This window comes from Takifugu rubripes, chromosome 16 (assembly GCF_901000725.2).
Source record: "Takifugu rubripes chromosome 16, fTakRub1.2, whole genome shotgun sequence".
Lineage (NCBI taxonomy): Eukaryota > Metazoa > Chordata > Actinopteri > Tetraodontiformes > Tetraodontidae > Takifugu > Takifugu rubripes.
In genome coordinates this window covers 6,998,136-7,014,906 of record NC_042300.1, presented here as the reverse complement: position 1 = coordinate 7,014,906, position 16,771 = coordinate 6,998,136, and the positions used below count along the sequence as shown (strand labels likewise).

Below are 16,771 nucleotides of genomic sequence, written 5' to 3'. Positions count from 1 at the left end.
CACACACACGCACCCTCTCTCTCTCTCTCTCTCTCTCTCTCTCTCTCTCTCTCTCTCTCTCTCTCTCTCTCTGTGCAGCGTCTGTTTTCCTGCCGTATGACATCGGGGCCCACATTTTGAGGGACCACACCTTTCTGTGCTGCGCGCACTTTTTAAATCACGCTGATGACAACTGACACTCACCTGACTTCAACTTTCAACAGGTGTTGGAAACGTCCCCCGGAGATTTTGGTCCATAGTGACACAGTAGCATCAGGCTGCACCGATGATGACGTGGATCGTTCGCCCCACCACGTCCCAACGGTGATCAACGGAGATCTGGTGACTGTGGAGGCCGTTGGAGTAGAGTGACCTCATTGGTGTGCTCCCCAAACCAGTTTGAGATGATCTGAGCGTTGTGGCATGATAGAAGTGGCCATCAGAGGAAGGCCCACTGTGGTCATAAAGGGATGGAGATGGTCAATAACAATACTCAGCGGTTCTGAGGGGCCCAAAGTGGGAGGAGGAAATGTCCCCCAGGGCGTTCCACCACCACCAGGAGCCTGAGCTGATGACACAAGGTAGGATGGATCCATGCCTGCATGGATGGAGATTTACTTGGTTTACTGAATTACTTGGTTGTAACCAGTGTTTATTTGAGTTAGTGTTGCCTTTCTGTCATCTGGGACCAGTCTGCCCATTCTCCTCTCACCTCTCACATCGAGGCCTTTTCATCCACACTTCTCTGATTCAGGCCCTTCTCTATAAACCGTGACGGTTGCATGTGAGCATTCATGTAGATCAGCGGTTTCTGAAATACTCACCAGCCCATGTTGTCACCAACAACCCCCACCAAGTCCCCTTTTGTTCCTTATTCTGATGTTTGGCTTGAACTTCAGCAAGTTGTCTTGATCTACGTCTAGTGCCACTGAGTGGCTGATTAACTATTCATTTTAACAGCCAACTGAACGTGGGGGCCTAATAAAGTCGCTTTTCAAGCCTACATCTAGTCAGAAATGCAAAGGTGTGTTCCAATAATGGAGTAATGGAGTACAAATTTGGGGTTAAATGACTGGATAGATGTTTAAATTCTTTATTTAATTAGACATAAAACAAATAGCGAGAGAACAAGTGTGCAAAGGCTTAAATTTAAATGTATTGGCGCAGCATTTCTCAGTAGATCTCCCCTATAGCCTTCCTTTCTCCCCTCAGACAGCCCTCCCGAAGAGGCTACAGATGCTCCTCCGTCATCATGGCAACGAAACAGCCACACAACCAAGTACTCCCACGATCTCGGTGTTGTCACTTCCAAAACTGCTGTTTCCCCCTGCAAATATCATGTGTTTGAGCTGCAGCCCCTCGTGTACTTTATATGACGCGTCACACGACATTAGATCTGGAAAAAAAAAGTTGAAATAAACATAATAAAATATGATGGATGATTGAAGTGAATTATTGGTTTCAACTGAGTGGATTCAAATGCACTCTTGTTAAAAGGCTAGCAGGTGGTTGGCTTCACTGGTGTGTGTTAAACCTGAATAGGAGTTTGCATGCACTATAAAGCCTTTAATAACAGTGTGTGCTGCTCCTCTGTAAATATTATGCATAGGCCGCTGACATTGTCTTTTAACTTATATTTATCACTTTGTAAATATAGACTTTGTGATGAAACATACGCGGTGTACCTTAAAAGTTAATTAACCTGCAATACAAATACTTTAATTGTAATGGCACCAAATACAGAGAAGGTTGTATGCTGAATTAGCATATAGACTTCCTATGTAGTCTATAGGACTTTTATGGAGCCATATCAGCAGCAGGCAATCCGAAGTTCTGAGCTCTCCCAGCTGCCCTGCAGGACACAGGTGCAACACACCTCTGTTTGACCTGTGCGGAACCTTAATTAGGCTCAGTGTTGACACTCACCCTGCCCACTGCCAACGCACAATGATACTACAATAATGCGGCACACACACGATAGCTGGGTAGTTGTTATTACTTTAGTGTTGTGGGAGAAGGGCGTCAAACTTCCTGTGCGTGAAAACTCAATTTCCAATTTTGCATCGGCAACAGTGTTGCCTCAAGGTTTGCATCGCTGATGGGGATCCGAGGCCACATTATGGGATTTTAGCCTCGAGCGTGTCACTGGGACATTGTTAGACGGCTCTGGAGGAGTGTCGTGAGGAAGGGTGGAGAGATGTGTGCTCCTGGTGTTCCCTGAGGAACCTCTCAGGAAAACTTCATAAAGATTATATTGTAGAGCACTTTTGTAGCTCAGCACTGCAAAGCTGGTCAGAGATCAGCTATTTATGTGCTGCAATGGAAAACCTCAAGAGTTGCACAAGTGAAAATTAAAAAAAAAAAATGAAATGGGAAAATGGCCTTATTTCAAGTTGAAAAGTCCCATTGGTCACATGTCGCCAGAGAGTTGGATGACACGTGACAGTGGGATCACACGGCAACAGCTGATAACAAAATCAACATGTGAACCCTGGTTGTGGATCAGCTTCTAATTGGATGCAGCAAACGTATCGAGTGCTTCTTTCTGAACTATGCGTCTGGTCAGCAGGTGGGAAATCTGAATCATCTCTCCTCTCAATGCACAGATGACTGGGATGGATGAAAATAATTTAAGGTTTCATGTTTCATTCCAATGTTGCATTTCGAGTCCATTTTATGATCATTCGGGTAGTGGTTGGGAGTTACCCCCTCATCTTTTTAAATTAACTATATTTAAATTCCCAAAGTTTTCCTCAAGTTTTATAATATAATAGAAATAGAAAAGTGGGGAGCTCCTCTCAGACAAACTAGTTGTTTCCCTACGTGTACCTTTGTTTTCTGACAAACGTCTGTCTGTCTGTCTGTCTGTCTGTCTGTCTGTCTGTCTGTCTGTCTGTCTGTCTGTCTGTCTGTCTGTCTGTCTGTCTGTCTGTCTGTCTGGCTGCTGGCTGCTGCCCCCTTGTGTCACTATTGTGCATCACAACCTGAATAGGCGCGACGAGATTGAATTATTACTATTATTATTGTTGTTATTATTATCATTATTGGTATTATTATTATTAATAATAATAATAATACCAATAATAATAATAATAATAATAATAATAGTAGTAGTAGTAGTAGTAGTAGTAGTAGTGGCGGCGGTGCTGTTGTTAAATTTGTTAAATTTTAAATCTTTTTATATGAACATACCAAACATTCACAAATGAATGCTGCTTTTAAACCTTATCAGGTTTTGTATAAATACAAAAAATCAGCACACAGAGACTTATCTGGTCTAACTTTATGCTTTCTTTAGCAGTTGTGAGGGTTGTTTACCCAATTGTCCTCCTCTTATTGAGCTGACACCCAACCCTGGAGCTTATAGTTACTGCTTACACAAAGACGTGTGAGACGGAAGGTAGAACGGGAGTTGACTGACACTATCTAGAACAAACATGTGTGAATTGTTCAAAGGTTGTAGGTGTTTGACATGTGCATCGTAGAGAGAGCAGGAGACAATATAGGAGGATTAACTGCATGAGAGAATGAAAGAAATTTAGATTTTATTTGTTTCTGGATTGTATTTATCTATCAGAATCAAACTCAAAAGCACCCAGATGTGAAATGCAACAGTTAAAGCACTCATTCTCCAAGTTGTTCCACCGAAATTGACAGCTGTGCATTCCCAGATCAGGCTGCTGTGTCAGCAGGGTGACGTTTCAGGGTCCAGAGCTGGCTGGACTTGCTGCACCCTGTCTGCAGCATCCGCTCGGCCTGGATGGCCAAGGTCAGGGTAATACTCCTCAGAAAGGCTCCACGTTAATCCTGCAGAGAAATCTGCTCTGGCTTGATCTGCATGGGACAACCCCACAGCGGACCAAATGCAGTTGCCCGGGCGGTCGGGATGATTCTGCATGCTTTAAGGTTTCCTATGTCAGAAGAGGAGGTGAGGTGGTAGGGAGAGAGAGAGAGAGTGAGGGTGAGGGAGAGAGAGAGAGAGGGGGGGGGGGGGGTTATATCTGGCCAGGCTGATTAGGTTCAGACTTGAGCAATGCCTGTCACGGTATCATCGTGGGAACATTAATGTCTTCGGAGGGATCTTTAAGAGACAGGTAAATTATCACATATTCTACTTTGGATTTGAGCTGCTCTGAATGCCACAGATGGTTTGAGTCATGATGATTTCATTAGATGAACTAAAGGACCAAAGATTTCAGGCAAAAACGAGGAGACTTTGATGAAATAATTTCTTTAGTTTGTGAAATAGCATCCAGACATAATGTTTCCAGTGCGGGTGTATGCTGTCAAATGTGTAATCCCTCATTACTCCTCCTTAATTTTGGCTGATTCTGCAACTGCACTCATTAAATGAATATGCCGGTTTGATGTGCAGTCTTTGATGTTGTGTTCCTCCATCTTTGCGTGTGCATGCTCCACCGGCCGGCTGTGGTTCTCTGCTGGATACGCGCTGCTCTGGTGAGTTCATAAAAACACACTCACATCCTAGATTCAGAATATGGGAACCCTGTCATGATGCTGTGGATGCTTCTCATTTTATCATCATGCAGTGTTACTCCTGTGGTTATTTACAGCTCTTGTTTTGTAAATGTCAGCTCTCAATGCTGCTTGACTCTTAAAGCCAATTACTTGAGCCTTTCTAATCTGGGCGTGGCTGTTGGTATGTATGTTGACTGTGTGTGTGTGTGTGTGTTACAGCAGTCGCCATATGTTATGGTCCTTAATCATCTCGGCATGTTCACATTGTTGTTAAGGAGCAACATTTGGTAAAGAGTTGACTACATAAACTAGATTAAAATAATTAGGAACATTCAAATCACTAAACATCACGATTTTTAGAGCCAAAAAGAGGTGAAATGCCTGCGACTTCTTACCTTCTAAGTAGTTCAAATTTTAATAGGCTTAAACTATATGAAGTTGGGGTGAGATAAAATATAAATTCAATTTCATTTCCACAAATTTCTATTTCAATTTTTTAAAAAGTGCATAAAGAAAGAAAATTATAAACTACCGACCTCTACGTGTTGCAGTACTCTATTTATACACTAGATGACGCTGCCTCCCCTTATTTCCAAAAGCTGTATGGAAAAATTCGGTCCATGGAGATGATTGACAGCACGAGCGACCAATCATATCGTTTTATTTAATACAGTAAACCACGTCAGCCAATAGAAGTCAGCCAAAACTGTTTTTTTATGTCCAAGAGGCGGGTCTAGACGATGACGGACACGTCTGCCTTGAGCTCTGCCAGACTTTCAGTATTGACTGTAGAGGCGATTTTTTGGGGGGAGATTGAAAGTGGGACGGACACTATCTTTTGGAGGCGAACGGAGTAAGGCCGCGCTTGGCGAAGTTCCCTTGCACATCGTTGGAAAAAAAAACAACCCACAGGTAACTTTTAATTTAACCCTCCCTTTAAATCACGTGATTTACACATTGTTGACTGCAGTCATTCGGAAGCTTTTCCGCTCACTCAACCTTTGGTCGGTTTTGATGCGGTCGCGATGCGTTTAGGTGCCCAACATGCGTGGTCTCTGTAACGAGAAGGCGCCGTTTGGTGCGTGGACCGACCACGCTGGCCTCTCCGGTCCGTTATCTGGAGCCGAAGCCGTACCTTCGCTGCTTCATGGCGCCTATCTTCTTGCTCCCTGTTGTCATCACCTCTAGAATCGCGTCTGCTGCACCGTCGCGTCGGCTAAAGGATTTAACCCACACGCTTGAGAGCGAAAGAGACGCATAAAACCTGCTTTTAAAAGTGAATATTCTCGGTTACGTTATTGTTTTACTGGTTGCATTTCCTGGTTGAAGTCAAAAGTTTACACAGCTGAATGAACCTCGACTGGCTGCTCATCAAGCTAGCAAGAACTTTGAGCATTAATCCAAAATTTAGTTTAAGGTTTACACCAAACGACACTTTTTGTGTTCTTTTTTTCCACTATGCTTAAGCATTCGACCATCATGCAAAGGTTCACACGGTTGAGAACGAGTGTTAGATATCATTCTCTTATAAGCAACATAATTGCTGGACATGGATCACGTTTCACTATGATCACAGTTTCCATGGTCTGAAATGGTTTGTTGAATTTCGTTGATTAAGTTGGGCTTGTAAAGAATGGAAAGACGTTCACCCACCCAAATTACAGCTGATTAGTATAAGCAATGATGAATTAACCTTAAATTGGAGATACTGAGATGAGAGGGTAAATCTGAGACACAATAGCTTTGACTTTAAAAGAAAATACAGGCCCAACGTGATTATGAATATTACTTCCTAATGGTTGGTCTGCTTAAATCTGTTCTAAAGGGTTTCAAAGTGATTGATTTGCCTTAGAATGCACTGCAGTGTCTTCCCGTGCAACTTGGTCCAAAGTTCATCTCGATATTTTCGACACTGAACATTCAAATTTCTACTTTGACAGACGGTGGGAGTTCAGCCAGTTCACACACAGATAAGCAGGCAGGCCAAGTGACGGACGGACGGACGGACTGACTGGTTTAGGTTGTGCTGACATTCACAATTTTATTGATGGCTGACAAACCTACGATTTGAGGAACTTTTGAAAACTTAACATTTCTTATGCCAGATTTAATCAGCACTAACCTCAGAGAGAGACCTTTGTATTTGGGGTGTGTGTGAGTGTGTGTGTGTGTGAGAGAGGCCACCTACTCATCACTTTAATCAGCACAACTTCATTAGGTGGTCGCCGCCTTCTTGTCTTTTCTTCCCTTGGGTAGGGGAATGTAGGTTAGATAAAATTGGATGACATCAGGGCAGGGACACTGTCAGGGACAATCTTCATGCACAAAACCGGAGCAAGACATTGTTTACGCTTTTCTTTAGGTTTGATAGATATGCACTTTACACAGGAAAACCTGTTTTAATTTTATCTCGGATTGACCATTTTAACTGTTCCTCAAGAAGGGAACACTAATATTTCCTCAATTCATCGTTTACATCATTAGGATCCGCATCAATATATTTGCATGAAAACATATTGGTTGTCTGAAAATGGAGGGAAAGATAATCTTTCTGCACAAACCTGAACCGTTCTAAGAAAAGAGTGCAAACCGCCTGGGATTCAACCATTTATGTAACAGGGTCAGTCCCTGTGGCCATGGGAGATTGCATTTTTAGACTTATCCAGCCATTTTAATTTTTCTTTCAGTGAATGATATTGTGTCACAGGTGCTTTTGTGGTACACCCCGTTGCACACGCGTTCAAACGTGAGACAAAATAGCAGCTCACTGCAGCTGTACATGATAACACGCATGACGATATTTGTTGCGCAACACAAATGTATCATAGCAGTCTTTGTTGTAATGGAAATCCAGCAGCGAGACTCTCTGGCTGTGTGCGTACATAGTTTATCTTTAATCTGTAGGGGCCCTGTCTATTCTCAGGCAGTGTGGATGTGTAGAACAGTAGGTACTCTGTCAAACCCACTAATGAGAGAAGCCTTAATTGGTTGTTCTGGTGGGAGAATCTGCTCATTAAAGGTAGTTGCGGCTAATGCTGCCAGCTAGAATCAAATATTGTGGTAAAAGTCTAAGAGTATCCAGAAACGATGTTTCCAGCGTGGCTGTGCACGGTGGCACTTTGATGCTCCTATGCTGTTTAGAATGGCAGCGAGGTTGGGGAGGTATATAAGGAAATGGAGTTACCAAAGGAGGAACGAACTATAGAAGCAAGTGATGAGGGAAGAGAGAGAGAGAAAACGAGGGTGACAGAAAGGGTGAGAGATATTGCTTAACCATTCGGAAAGGCTATGGGAACATCCCCGCATGTGTGTGTGTTTTTCATCCTGATCCTGTCGGTTCAGCGGGAGAAAAACACGTCATATCGGCTCAGCCAGTTAGACACGGACAGAGCGAAAATCCCAGCGTGGACGGATCGTCCGACACCGACGCGAAAATCCATCCAGTTTGAGCGAATACTCGAGTAAATGCGCCAAATTACCGTCACTTCAACTTGAGTAATGTTACTCAGTCTTTTGTCTCCTCCAGGAAGCACGCCGGGTCCGCATGATCACAAGTCCCCACATCTGCAAAGGTGGACATTTTCTATAGTGTAGCAGTCAGCCGTGACCAGTCGAGTGCTAGCCCCCCCCGGCTTTCAGAACCACGGCAGGGCCCACATTCACACGGAGAAGATCAGAGCGGCACGGATGAATGGAAACTGTAATGCAATGTTCAGCTTATTACACAGACTGCAAAGGATTTTTTTTGGGAGGGGGGGGGGGGGATAAAAGGCTGAGGTGGGAGTATAAAAGAAGATGTGTGTGGTGGAAGGGACAAAAAGGAGCCGAAACAGGTTCCACAAAGGTCTGCGGCAGGTCGCAGCATGATTTTGATCGTTGTTTGGTGGTATTTTGTGTATAACGAACAAATGGGATTGATTAAAGAGTTGAATAGAATTAAGGGAATCATGTTGATGTCTCAAATGAGAGAGTCCATTAAGGGACAATGGAAAATCCTTGTGGTTAAAGGGGACATTTTACACCAAAGAGAGGGAGAATAAGAGGGCAGACTGCCTTCCCCAGCAAGTGTCCACGTTTGAAAGAAGCGATAGAACTAAAAGCAGGGAGAAAGCGTGGGCCCGTGGCTGTGGCAGGGGTCCAAACATAGTTAAAAACAGATTAATCAGCATAGGGTCACATTCTCACACAGAGAGAGCCTGGACGGAGCTTCAGCTTCTACAAAAGCCCTTGTTTTAGGAAAGAAACCGCTGAGGTTTCTGTTATCAGAAAATGGATACTGTTTTAATTTCTGCAGGAAATCGTATTTCAAACTGAGCCAAACCAGCATTTAGGATGTGTTGCTGTGCTTAATTATACCCCTCATAAGGAAAATTCCAGACATCTTCATTTTCCATTAAAATTAGCTCATTCTGCCGAACACTGCCTAATTTAGAGGGTTATTTTGCATGCGATTCCAGGATCACTAATTACACTCCGAGAGCAGCATAAGAGGAGGATGAGGGTAAGAACAGGAAGTGAGAGGAGTGTCTGGGGCACAAGGGTTGAAGGGGGTGTAGACCAGCTCATTAGCAGCCCTTGAGAAGCTCTTAAGTTTGTAAATCATTGTGAAAATAGTGTTAGAACTTTTTTTCTTCCAAGACATCAAGGTAGGAGGGGACACAGGAAGGTAAAGGATGTTGTCTTGAGACATGTTTGTAGTTTAATAATAAAAAAAACACATGACTCTAACTTTACGGAGACAGTTTTTTCTCCGTAAAAACTGAAAAAGTGAGTATTTACAGAGTGAGGAAGGCATTTGGGGTACAGCGTCTCACTAATCGAGTGTAAAAGCATGACCGTTGTCCGAGTCACATGCTGGCAATTAAATAATGGAATCCTCACATTATGAGGATTCGACCTTGTTTAGACTGTTAGAGAAGTGACATGTTCTGTGTTTAGATCAACCTGGACTCACTGGAACGACAGTAGATGTTGGGAGGGTTCGAGGTTGGCCCCACTGCCATTCTTCCTGTTTCCTGGTTACAGGTCAGGGGTCACTGGTGTGGGATTAACTGATATCATGCGCTTAAATAATCTGTCTGGTTATGTCAACGACCTGATCCCGAGGAAGAGACTGTCGGTACAGCACATTTTACAGAATGACGCATGTGTATATATAACCAATTAGATTCAGAGGGCAGGGTCTAATTTAGGAATTGGGTCTTCGGGCTCTTCATGGTGAAGATTTAATTTACTAGTTATTCTAGTCTTGTGGACACCCATCTAACAGTATTCCAGTCCCTATTTCAACCCATCTCTGCTATCAACACTCCCGTTAAACAGACCAGCAAGTCAGAGGTCGGCGCTGCGGTCATATATGGGACACGCAGTAGCTCTACTGACTGGTTTTTTCCTCTCTCTGCCTATAAGTGAGCTCCAGGCCAGTGTCAACTGGACCTGCACCTGAAGGAGTCGTGCCGACATCCTCCAATTTTCACCTTCCATATATAATCCCCTCTCTTTCCCAGACTCTCCTCGCTTTTAAGGATTTCTTAGATTTGCCACAAATGAGGAGTTGTGCTCTCAACAAGGAGGTCAGTGACTGTTTAATTATAAACCCAGAAGGGAATTGGACTGAACCAGATATTCTGGAATAACCGGTGACCTTCTTCCTAGTCTTTAATGGAATGTCACTCCTTTCTTGTCAAGTGTAGTAAGGAAAGTAATGTGTTTCTGAGGCAGATGAATGACATTCGCTCGCTTTGTAGCTCAGGCAACAGTAAAATAATCCGTTTCACCTGTCGGTACCACCCTCTATGGGATGTTCATCACCATAGCAGCACCACACCCAGGGCTCGTCTCACGAGAGACCACGTTGTGTTTTTCTCCCTCAGCCTGCGCCTGTCTTTTATTTTTCCCTCTGTAAACTGCGTCTCCTCTCGTGCGTGTTGCGATCCACCCATACCTTCTCCACTCTTTGTCTCTCATATGGTGCAAATACAATCGCACAGACAGGATATTCACGCCTCGCTGCAATAATCGCTGAATAGTGGAATTTAGCGGCTAACAATGGCGGTTATGAGCTGACCCATTACTGCTGCAAGTGAGAATTACTTGAATGGAGGAACATTTGTGTGTCTCTTTTTTCACAATCTCCACTTTCATCACCTCTTAGGGTCTCATTATATGAGCGCTTTGTGGCTAAAAACCTGCTATTACAGCAGAATTTTCCTTTATTGGGCCAGATAATGTGCTAATTCTACTCTTTGAGATTTGATGCCATACATTTCTGCAGCTGCCAATAGTAGTTGAGAGCTGGCAGTAACCAAGTAATTGCACAGTGTTGCTCGTTTAAACATGCCTCCAGAGCTCACCAGTCATTTGCTCAATTCAAACTGCCAGGTGAGGTTTTTTGGGGGGAATTGTGGAGACAAACCGGAGACGAAGAGTGAGATGATGGCACCAACACATTCACAGGCAGACAGACACACACAGATTATCCCTTGTGTAATCCTCAGTTTGAGGGTCAGAGTGCAGAGTAAAGGGACGAGAGCATCCCGAATTTTCACACCAACGGGTCCGTGCATGTGTGTGTGTTGGCTGCGTGTACGTGTGCTCACCGCAGCCCTGTAAGCGTCTGTTTTCATAGATTTTATGTGTGTATCAGTCTGCGCGCGGCGTATCTTTTGTGTGCACACTTGTACCATTGCGTGACAGATGGACAGATCGTACAAGAGAACAGCACAGATTAGGATTCTGCCCCTGGGTGTGTGTGTGTGTACTGTACGTGTGTGCATGTGTGTGTTTATTTCAAAATCAAACTATGGTTCGTCAGCTGCTGGGCAGTGGTAGAATAGTTTGAAAGCTTGTTGCGTCATGGTTTAACACGTTGGGATGTCCCAGTACTATCAGCAGGATTGCATTTTTTTCTTTTTCTGCATTGTTCATTAAAAGCCATTGCGCTTGCATACATTAACACCACATCTAGGACGGGGAACTCTTTCAATTTTGGTCAAATTTGGCCACTTCTAGGATCTGGTTTGTGACCCTTCATATTCACACTTGCAGGAAAATGAAATCATGCTTCTTCTGGCAGCTATAAAACAAAATGCTGAAAGAATGTCGGGTTAAATGACACTTGTTACTGCTTTTAAATTTCGGCTGGTTTGCTAGTTCTGGGTCACTGCCCAGAACGTATCAGCTGTCTCTCTGATGCTGTTACTCAACCCAGACAAATATGATGTATTGGCTCCTCTGTCCCGGTTGGCTTTGTGAATGTCAACCAGCTCCTGTAAATGAACCCTGGTCATTTCTACCCCACCTAGACAGCTGCTGCATGGGGTGCTGCTCGCAGTTTCAGCAGCAGAAAAATAAGGGGAGGAAGGATAAGCCCATCATTAATGTAATTTACCTGGCTCCGCCCAGCGCGCGGTCTTGGACGTGGTGCATAAGTAAGGACATGAGGAGGACGTAGTCTTTACAGTTCCAGCAGGGGTTTCGCTTGTTGTATCTGCTGTAGATCTGATGTGGTTTGAAATGCGTTTATGCATGGTAATAATCTCTATTGTCACTTGTATGTCTGGTCAGTAATCTGTATTTTTGCTGTGGTAATCTCTTGTCTCCATGGGGATTTAAAGGTGTAGTCCATGAATGTCATTGCCATGGAAACCAGATCCTCCCCTCTCCGCCCTCCGTCTGGCTTCGTGCATGTGCGGGGGGGGGGGGGGGGGGTGTTATTAGTGTAACAGACTTTTTATTTATCAGATGATAAATCAACAGTTGAAGCCAGTCCTTAAATTTTGCAGTTTTTCTCATTATCGTCACTTCTTAACTTCTTTTAATGTGTCAACCATAAAATTCTCGCTTTCAGAACCTGACCAGATCAGGAAGTTGTTGCTATGACAGCACAGATGGCAGTGAAGTTGTACAAGGCAGAGTCCCAAAGTTTGGATTTTTCTGTAACTTGTTTGAATTTACGGAGTATTTATGACACTTTATAATCCCCTCTCGCTGAGGGAAGCAGGACTGTAAATCTTAATATAGTCTCCCCACAAGGATTTTAGCCAAAATAGGAAGACATAAGCCATACTGGTTCTTCATTTGTTAGACTGTCACATTAACTAAGAATGTCTTCGTTCTCCTCTAAGGTCCATTGTTCCTCTTCTCTTTGCTGTCTGTTACTCATCTTCACCATCTCCACCCACCCAGCATTCCCTCATTTGTTTCTCTGAGAGTTAGTCTCAGGAGAAGTACGCACAGAGCTTGGATGGAGAGAGGAGAGGATGGAGGAGCGTAAATGATGATGACGGGCAGGCATTTTGTTCATGGTAAAGACCACGAAAGCGAACGATAGAAGTAAAGCAAAGGGGGACAAGAAGTCGGTACTGGGGCAGGAAGTGTCAAAAGGTTCAGAGGGAGCCACTGAAACAACAGTAGGTAAGAAGATTAGCGTTATTTAACATTTGTTGCTTCATTTAAACGGCCTTCGCGGTAGAGATACAGTTTTTGGCTGCATGGTTAGACAGTGACAATGGTTCTGTGAACAGTTGTTCACTAAGTTGTTGGTTTCTACTTTCATAGCCTAATAATCCCATTCACCAGTTGAGTCGAGCAAATGATAAGATTTTTTCAAAAAGTACTTAAACCAAAATAAACAGCGATAAGCTGCTTTCAGCAGCAAGTCAGTAGCAAAATAGGCTTTTAAATCATGATAAGATGAGGAAATAATTTGAGAAATGCTAAGTGGGGAGATAAGAAGTCATGTGGTGACTCTGACATACTACGACTTACATGCTATCCAGATTTATTAATATCCATAATTGTGTCTCATAAACCCTTCAGTTTATGACTGGAAACAGAGGCTGCAGTGTCATTGTTATTGTTTATATGGACTGTGGGAAGAAGAGTAAAAAGGGCAGGGGGCTGGTGGAAATACTGCCAGCAGATGATTGGAGGGGATTAAAAAAAGGGGGGCCGGAAGAAAAGGATTGAGCGAGGAGAGGGACGAGTGCACAGATTTAGTAAAGAGGGAGGGGGGGAGGACACTCAGGCTTGAGAGTAGAAGAGAGAGATGGATAGAAAGAGGTGGAGAGGGTGAATTAGGAAGCTGTGAGAGAGGCAGAACAAGGTTCCTGGTGTTCAGGAGAGAGGGACGGTTCAGAGTGGGCCTAAAGGCCCGTGACGAACACGGTGCAAGAAACTGTCCGCTGATGCCAAACACACAAACACACTCGCACATGCACAGCTTACTACGCTGGGTAATGGAGGAGGGGTGAGGAGCAGAAAGGACTTTATAGACGAGCGAAATGGCAAATCGGTCATCTCCTGCATGCTTTTAGACGGCGTCTTCATGTGTGTACACAGTTAGTTTGTTCAGGATCATCTGAGCAGGTACTGGCTGTACACACGGCATCTTTGATTGCTTTACAAGCAACACTGATCGTACCTGCTGCTGCTGTCTCAGGGCTTTCTGGTGACACTGGCCATGCCCAGCATTCCTAGCTTTGCTGAATGACTGGAATTGAGGCAATTGTAGTGACTTCAGTGACGCCAGTACTTCAGAACTCAGATGCTAGTGCCAAAAAACCCCGTTGAAAACCAATTTAATTAGGGTATATGATAATTGTAATGTCTCTTAGATTCCCACAATGTAAAATCCAGGGACATTATTTGTCTACCATCTCTTTATTTGCACACGCATGTTTAATGTGGCCTCTGTCATTTGTGCACACCTTTGTCAACCTCCCCTCCCTGCCTCATTAGCCAATCATGCGCGAGGAGAGCTGTTCTATTTTTACCCCTGGCCCTTTGGTACACGCACCGCTGCTACGCTGTGTGCATGTGTGGCCTGTCTTATTGAAGGTGGCAGGCCAGGAAGGAGAGCGTCGGAGAGATGGCGAGAAGAGAAAACACAAACGGCATAACGCGTAATCACATCAGAGGGACGGAGATGGGAAGAAAAAAAACAGACCAATGAAATTTAGACGGGAATAACAATGACCTCATCACACACTGTAAACACACAGCAGTCTAAACTGTGGGTGGTTAATGGATGGGTTTGCACATTCTGACCTGAACTTCCCCTCAGCACCAGTGCCATGGTCATCAGCCACAAACTGGTTTAATGGTCATGTCAGTAGATGCTGAGATGTAGACTGAATGTAATCACGGCAATATTCAAATTTTAAAAAAAGATTTTCCTCAATCAGTGTGCATGTATTTATGCTTCTAACAAGCTGTTGTCCCAGATGTGTTGCTGACATTTTGACTTCCTGAAGCTCTGTTTTCTGTAATTGGGCAGAGGACAAGTATGATCTGAGTGAAAGATCCAGACTTATGGATCTTATGGATTTAATTTTCTGTTTTATACCCAATGCAACGAGACAATTTCTAAGTAATATTTTTTTATCTAGGTAAGTCATGAAAAGCGTGAGGCCATGTGGCTCTCATTTATAAAAGATACTGCAGACTTAAGTACAAGTTGCGCCTCATGAAAGATTTATATTTGTGCTAAATTCAGTGGCAGTAGGATTTTTCAGTTACTCATTTTTTGACCTGATTTTTATTCTCCACAGAAAGTAACCTTCAATCAAAGCTACGAACAACATGTATCAAATACACATCAATAACAGAATGTATGATTTTAATGCTGTCGTGCCTCTCTCCATCCCTGCAGGTTGACGTGTCACCATGACAACAGAAGCGAGCTCTGAGACGGAGCTGAAGGAGAAAGCTGAGGAGTCAGCAGCTCAGACGGACCAATCGGAGAAGGCCAGTGAAGATACACAGGAAGTAGGGAACGCCGAGGGAGAAGTGAAGGAAAAGGAGAAAGAGGGCAAAGGAATATCTCGATACCTGCCAACATGGCTTAAAAAGCAGAAGTCGCAGAGCCAGGTAATCCAGCTAATCATCAGGCAGCATTGGGTAAAATGATTGATTATTAATGTTGGATTTCCTTTTACGACATAAAGACCTCACCAACCAAGGAGGCCCCAGAGAAGGAGGAGACACAGGAAGAGGAGAAGCCTACCCCAGAAGTGAACGGTCACGCAGAGGAAGTCGTAGAGAAGGAGCCAGAGAAGTCGGAGCAAGCGGAGCATAAAGGAGAAGAGTCTGAGACCAACGCCAGTGCAGGCACTGAGGTACCGCTCAAATCATGCATTCTGCTTTTAACCTCCACAGAGGTCTTCATGACCTCTGTGCGAGATGACTAACGGGCTACTCTTAACTACTCAGGATGGATGTTCGTGTATTTAGTACACCTGTGGTTAAATTGCTAGGAAGCATGCTGAAGTAGGCCGTGTTCTTCGGGCATCATCCATAAATCTTTTCTGACAGAGGGAATGACCCGGACATTACAATTCCAACATTGTTCCCAAAGCTGAAATCAGACAATGGCTGGAAAATATAGCGCGTTTGGGTCAGTCGAAAAAGAAAGAGACACGTACAAACAGATGCACATGCACAAACTATTCCAACCAGTGATCACATGAAGTCACCCAGACCCACCCAGTGACATCAGCATTTTGGTAATTGAGCCAGCAGGAACGCCCACATTTTCTAAGAGCTGAAATGTAAGAAATGTTTCACTTTTGGGGTGTTTTGGAGGGAGTATCAAGTTGGGACAATCTCTCTCACGACTTTTCAAAGACTGTACTGTTTTCCTTGAAACCTGCATGCGGGAAGCACTGGGAAGTATGTGATTATAGGATGACATAAGTTTTTATTTTTCACACAAACTACGTCAGCCTACAAAGGAAGAAAAGGAGAAAGACAGTGCAGAGGAACGTCCTGAAGAACCTAAGGCGACAAGAGAGGAGGACGCAGCAGAGGCGGCAAAGAGGGAGCCAGAAGCAGCAGCAGAAGGTGTACAGGGGACAGGAGAAGAAGGCCAGACTTCCATTTTTCAGTCTCCTCTTCGGCTGGTGAAAAAGGGCAAGATGAAGCTGGTGGTCTGTCGTGTGAACCTGCTGGACGGGACTGACTTCACTTGTGAGGTGGAGGTAAGCTCTTGGACAAAAACACAACAGTCGCTTATGTTTTGTTATTGTATGAAAAGCTGTTTTTAATTTCAGCGCTCTTATTACCATCCAACTATGAACATCCTGTCACAGATTATACATTTTATGATCATTAAGCCTATTTTTAATCTGGACCCCGACAAAGAGGATTGGCGCTATGTCATTCTGTTCCTTCGCTGGTCTAATAGAGCACACGTGAATGCCAGCGTGTTAATGATGTAATCGTTAATAGGATCAGCATGTGTGTGTATGTGTGTGTCTGTGTGTGTGTGTGTGTGTGTGGTGGGGGGGGGGGGGGGGGGGGGGGGGGTTAA

General features: G+C 44.0%; 1 protein-coding gene and 1 long non-coding RNA gene across 12 annotated transcripts in view; both read left to right on the top strand.

Moving 5' to 3' along the window:
• The first annotated feature begins 97 nt into the window (after positions 1 to 97).
• LOC115253016 (uncharacterized) lies at positions 98 to 1,378 on the top strand. The gene is made up of 2 exons (XR_003891336.1): positions 98 to 560; positions 1,192 to 1,378. It is a non-coding gene; the product is annotated as an uncharacterized lncRNA (long non-coding RNA).
• Positions 1,379 to 5,212: 3,834 nt separating this feature from the next.
• The window catches only part of epb41l2 (erythrocyte membrane protein band 4.1 like 2), a 30,423-nt gene continuing 18,864 nt past the window's right edge, over positions 5,213 to 16,771 (top strand). For 9 of the 11 annotated variants that reach the window (XM_029849125.1, XM_029849121.1, XM_029849120.1 and 6 more), the window contains exons 1-4: positions 5,217 to 5,370; positions 15,113 to 15,330; positions 15,408 to 15,578; positions 16,185 to 16,439. In XM_029849125.1, coding sequence (XP_029704985.1) covers positions 15,127 to 15,330; positions 15,408 to 15,578; positions 16,185 to 16,439 — 630 coding nt within the window. In that variant the 5' untranslated portion in view covers positions 5,217 to 5,370; positions 15,113 to 15,126. Of the gene's footprint in view, positions 5,371 to 12,656; positions 12,874 to 15,112; positions 15,331 to 15,407; positions 15,579 to 16,184; positions 16,440 to 16,771 lie in introns of those variants that run through there. The other 2 variants (XM_029849124.1, XM_029849117.1) reach the window with 2 other exon arrangements.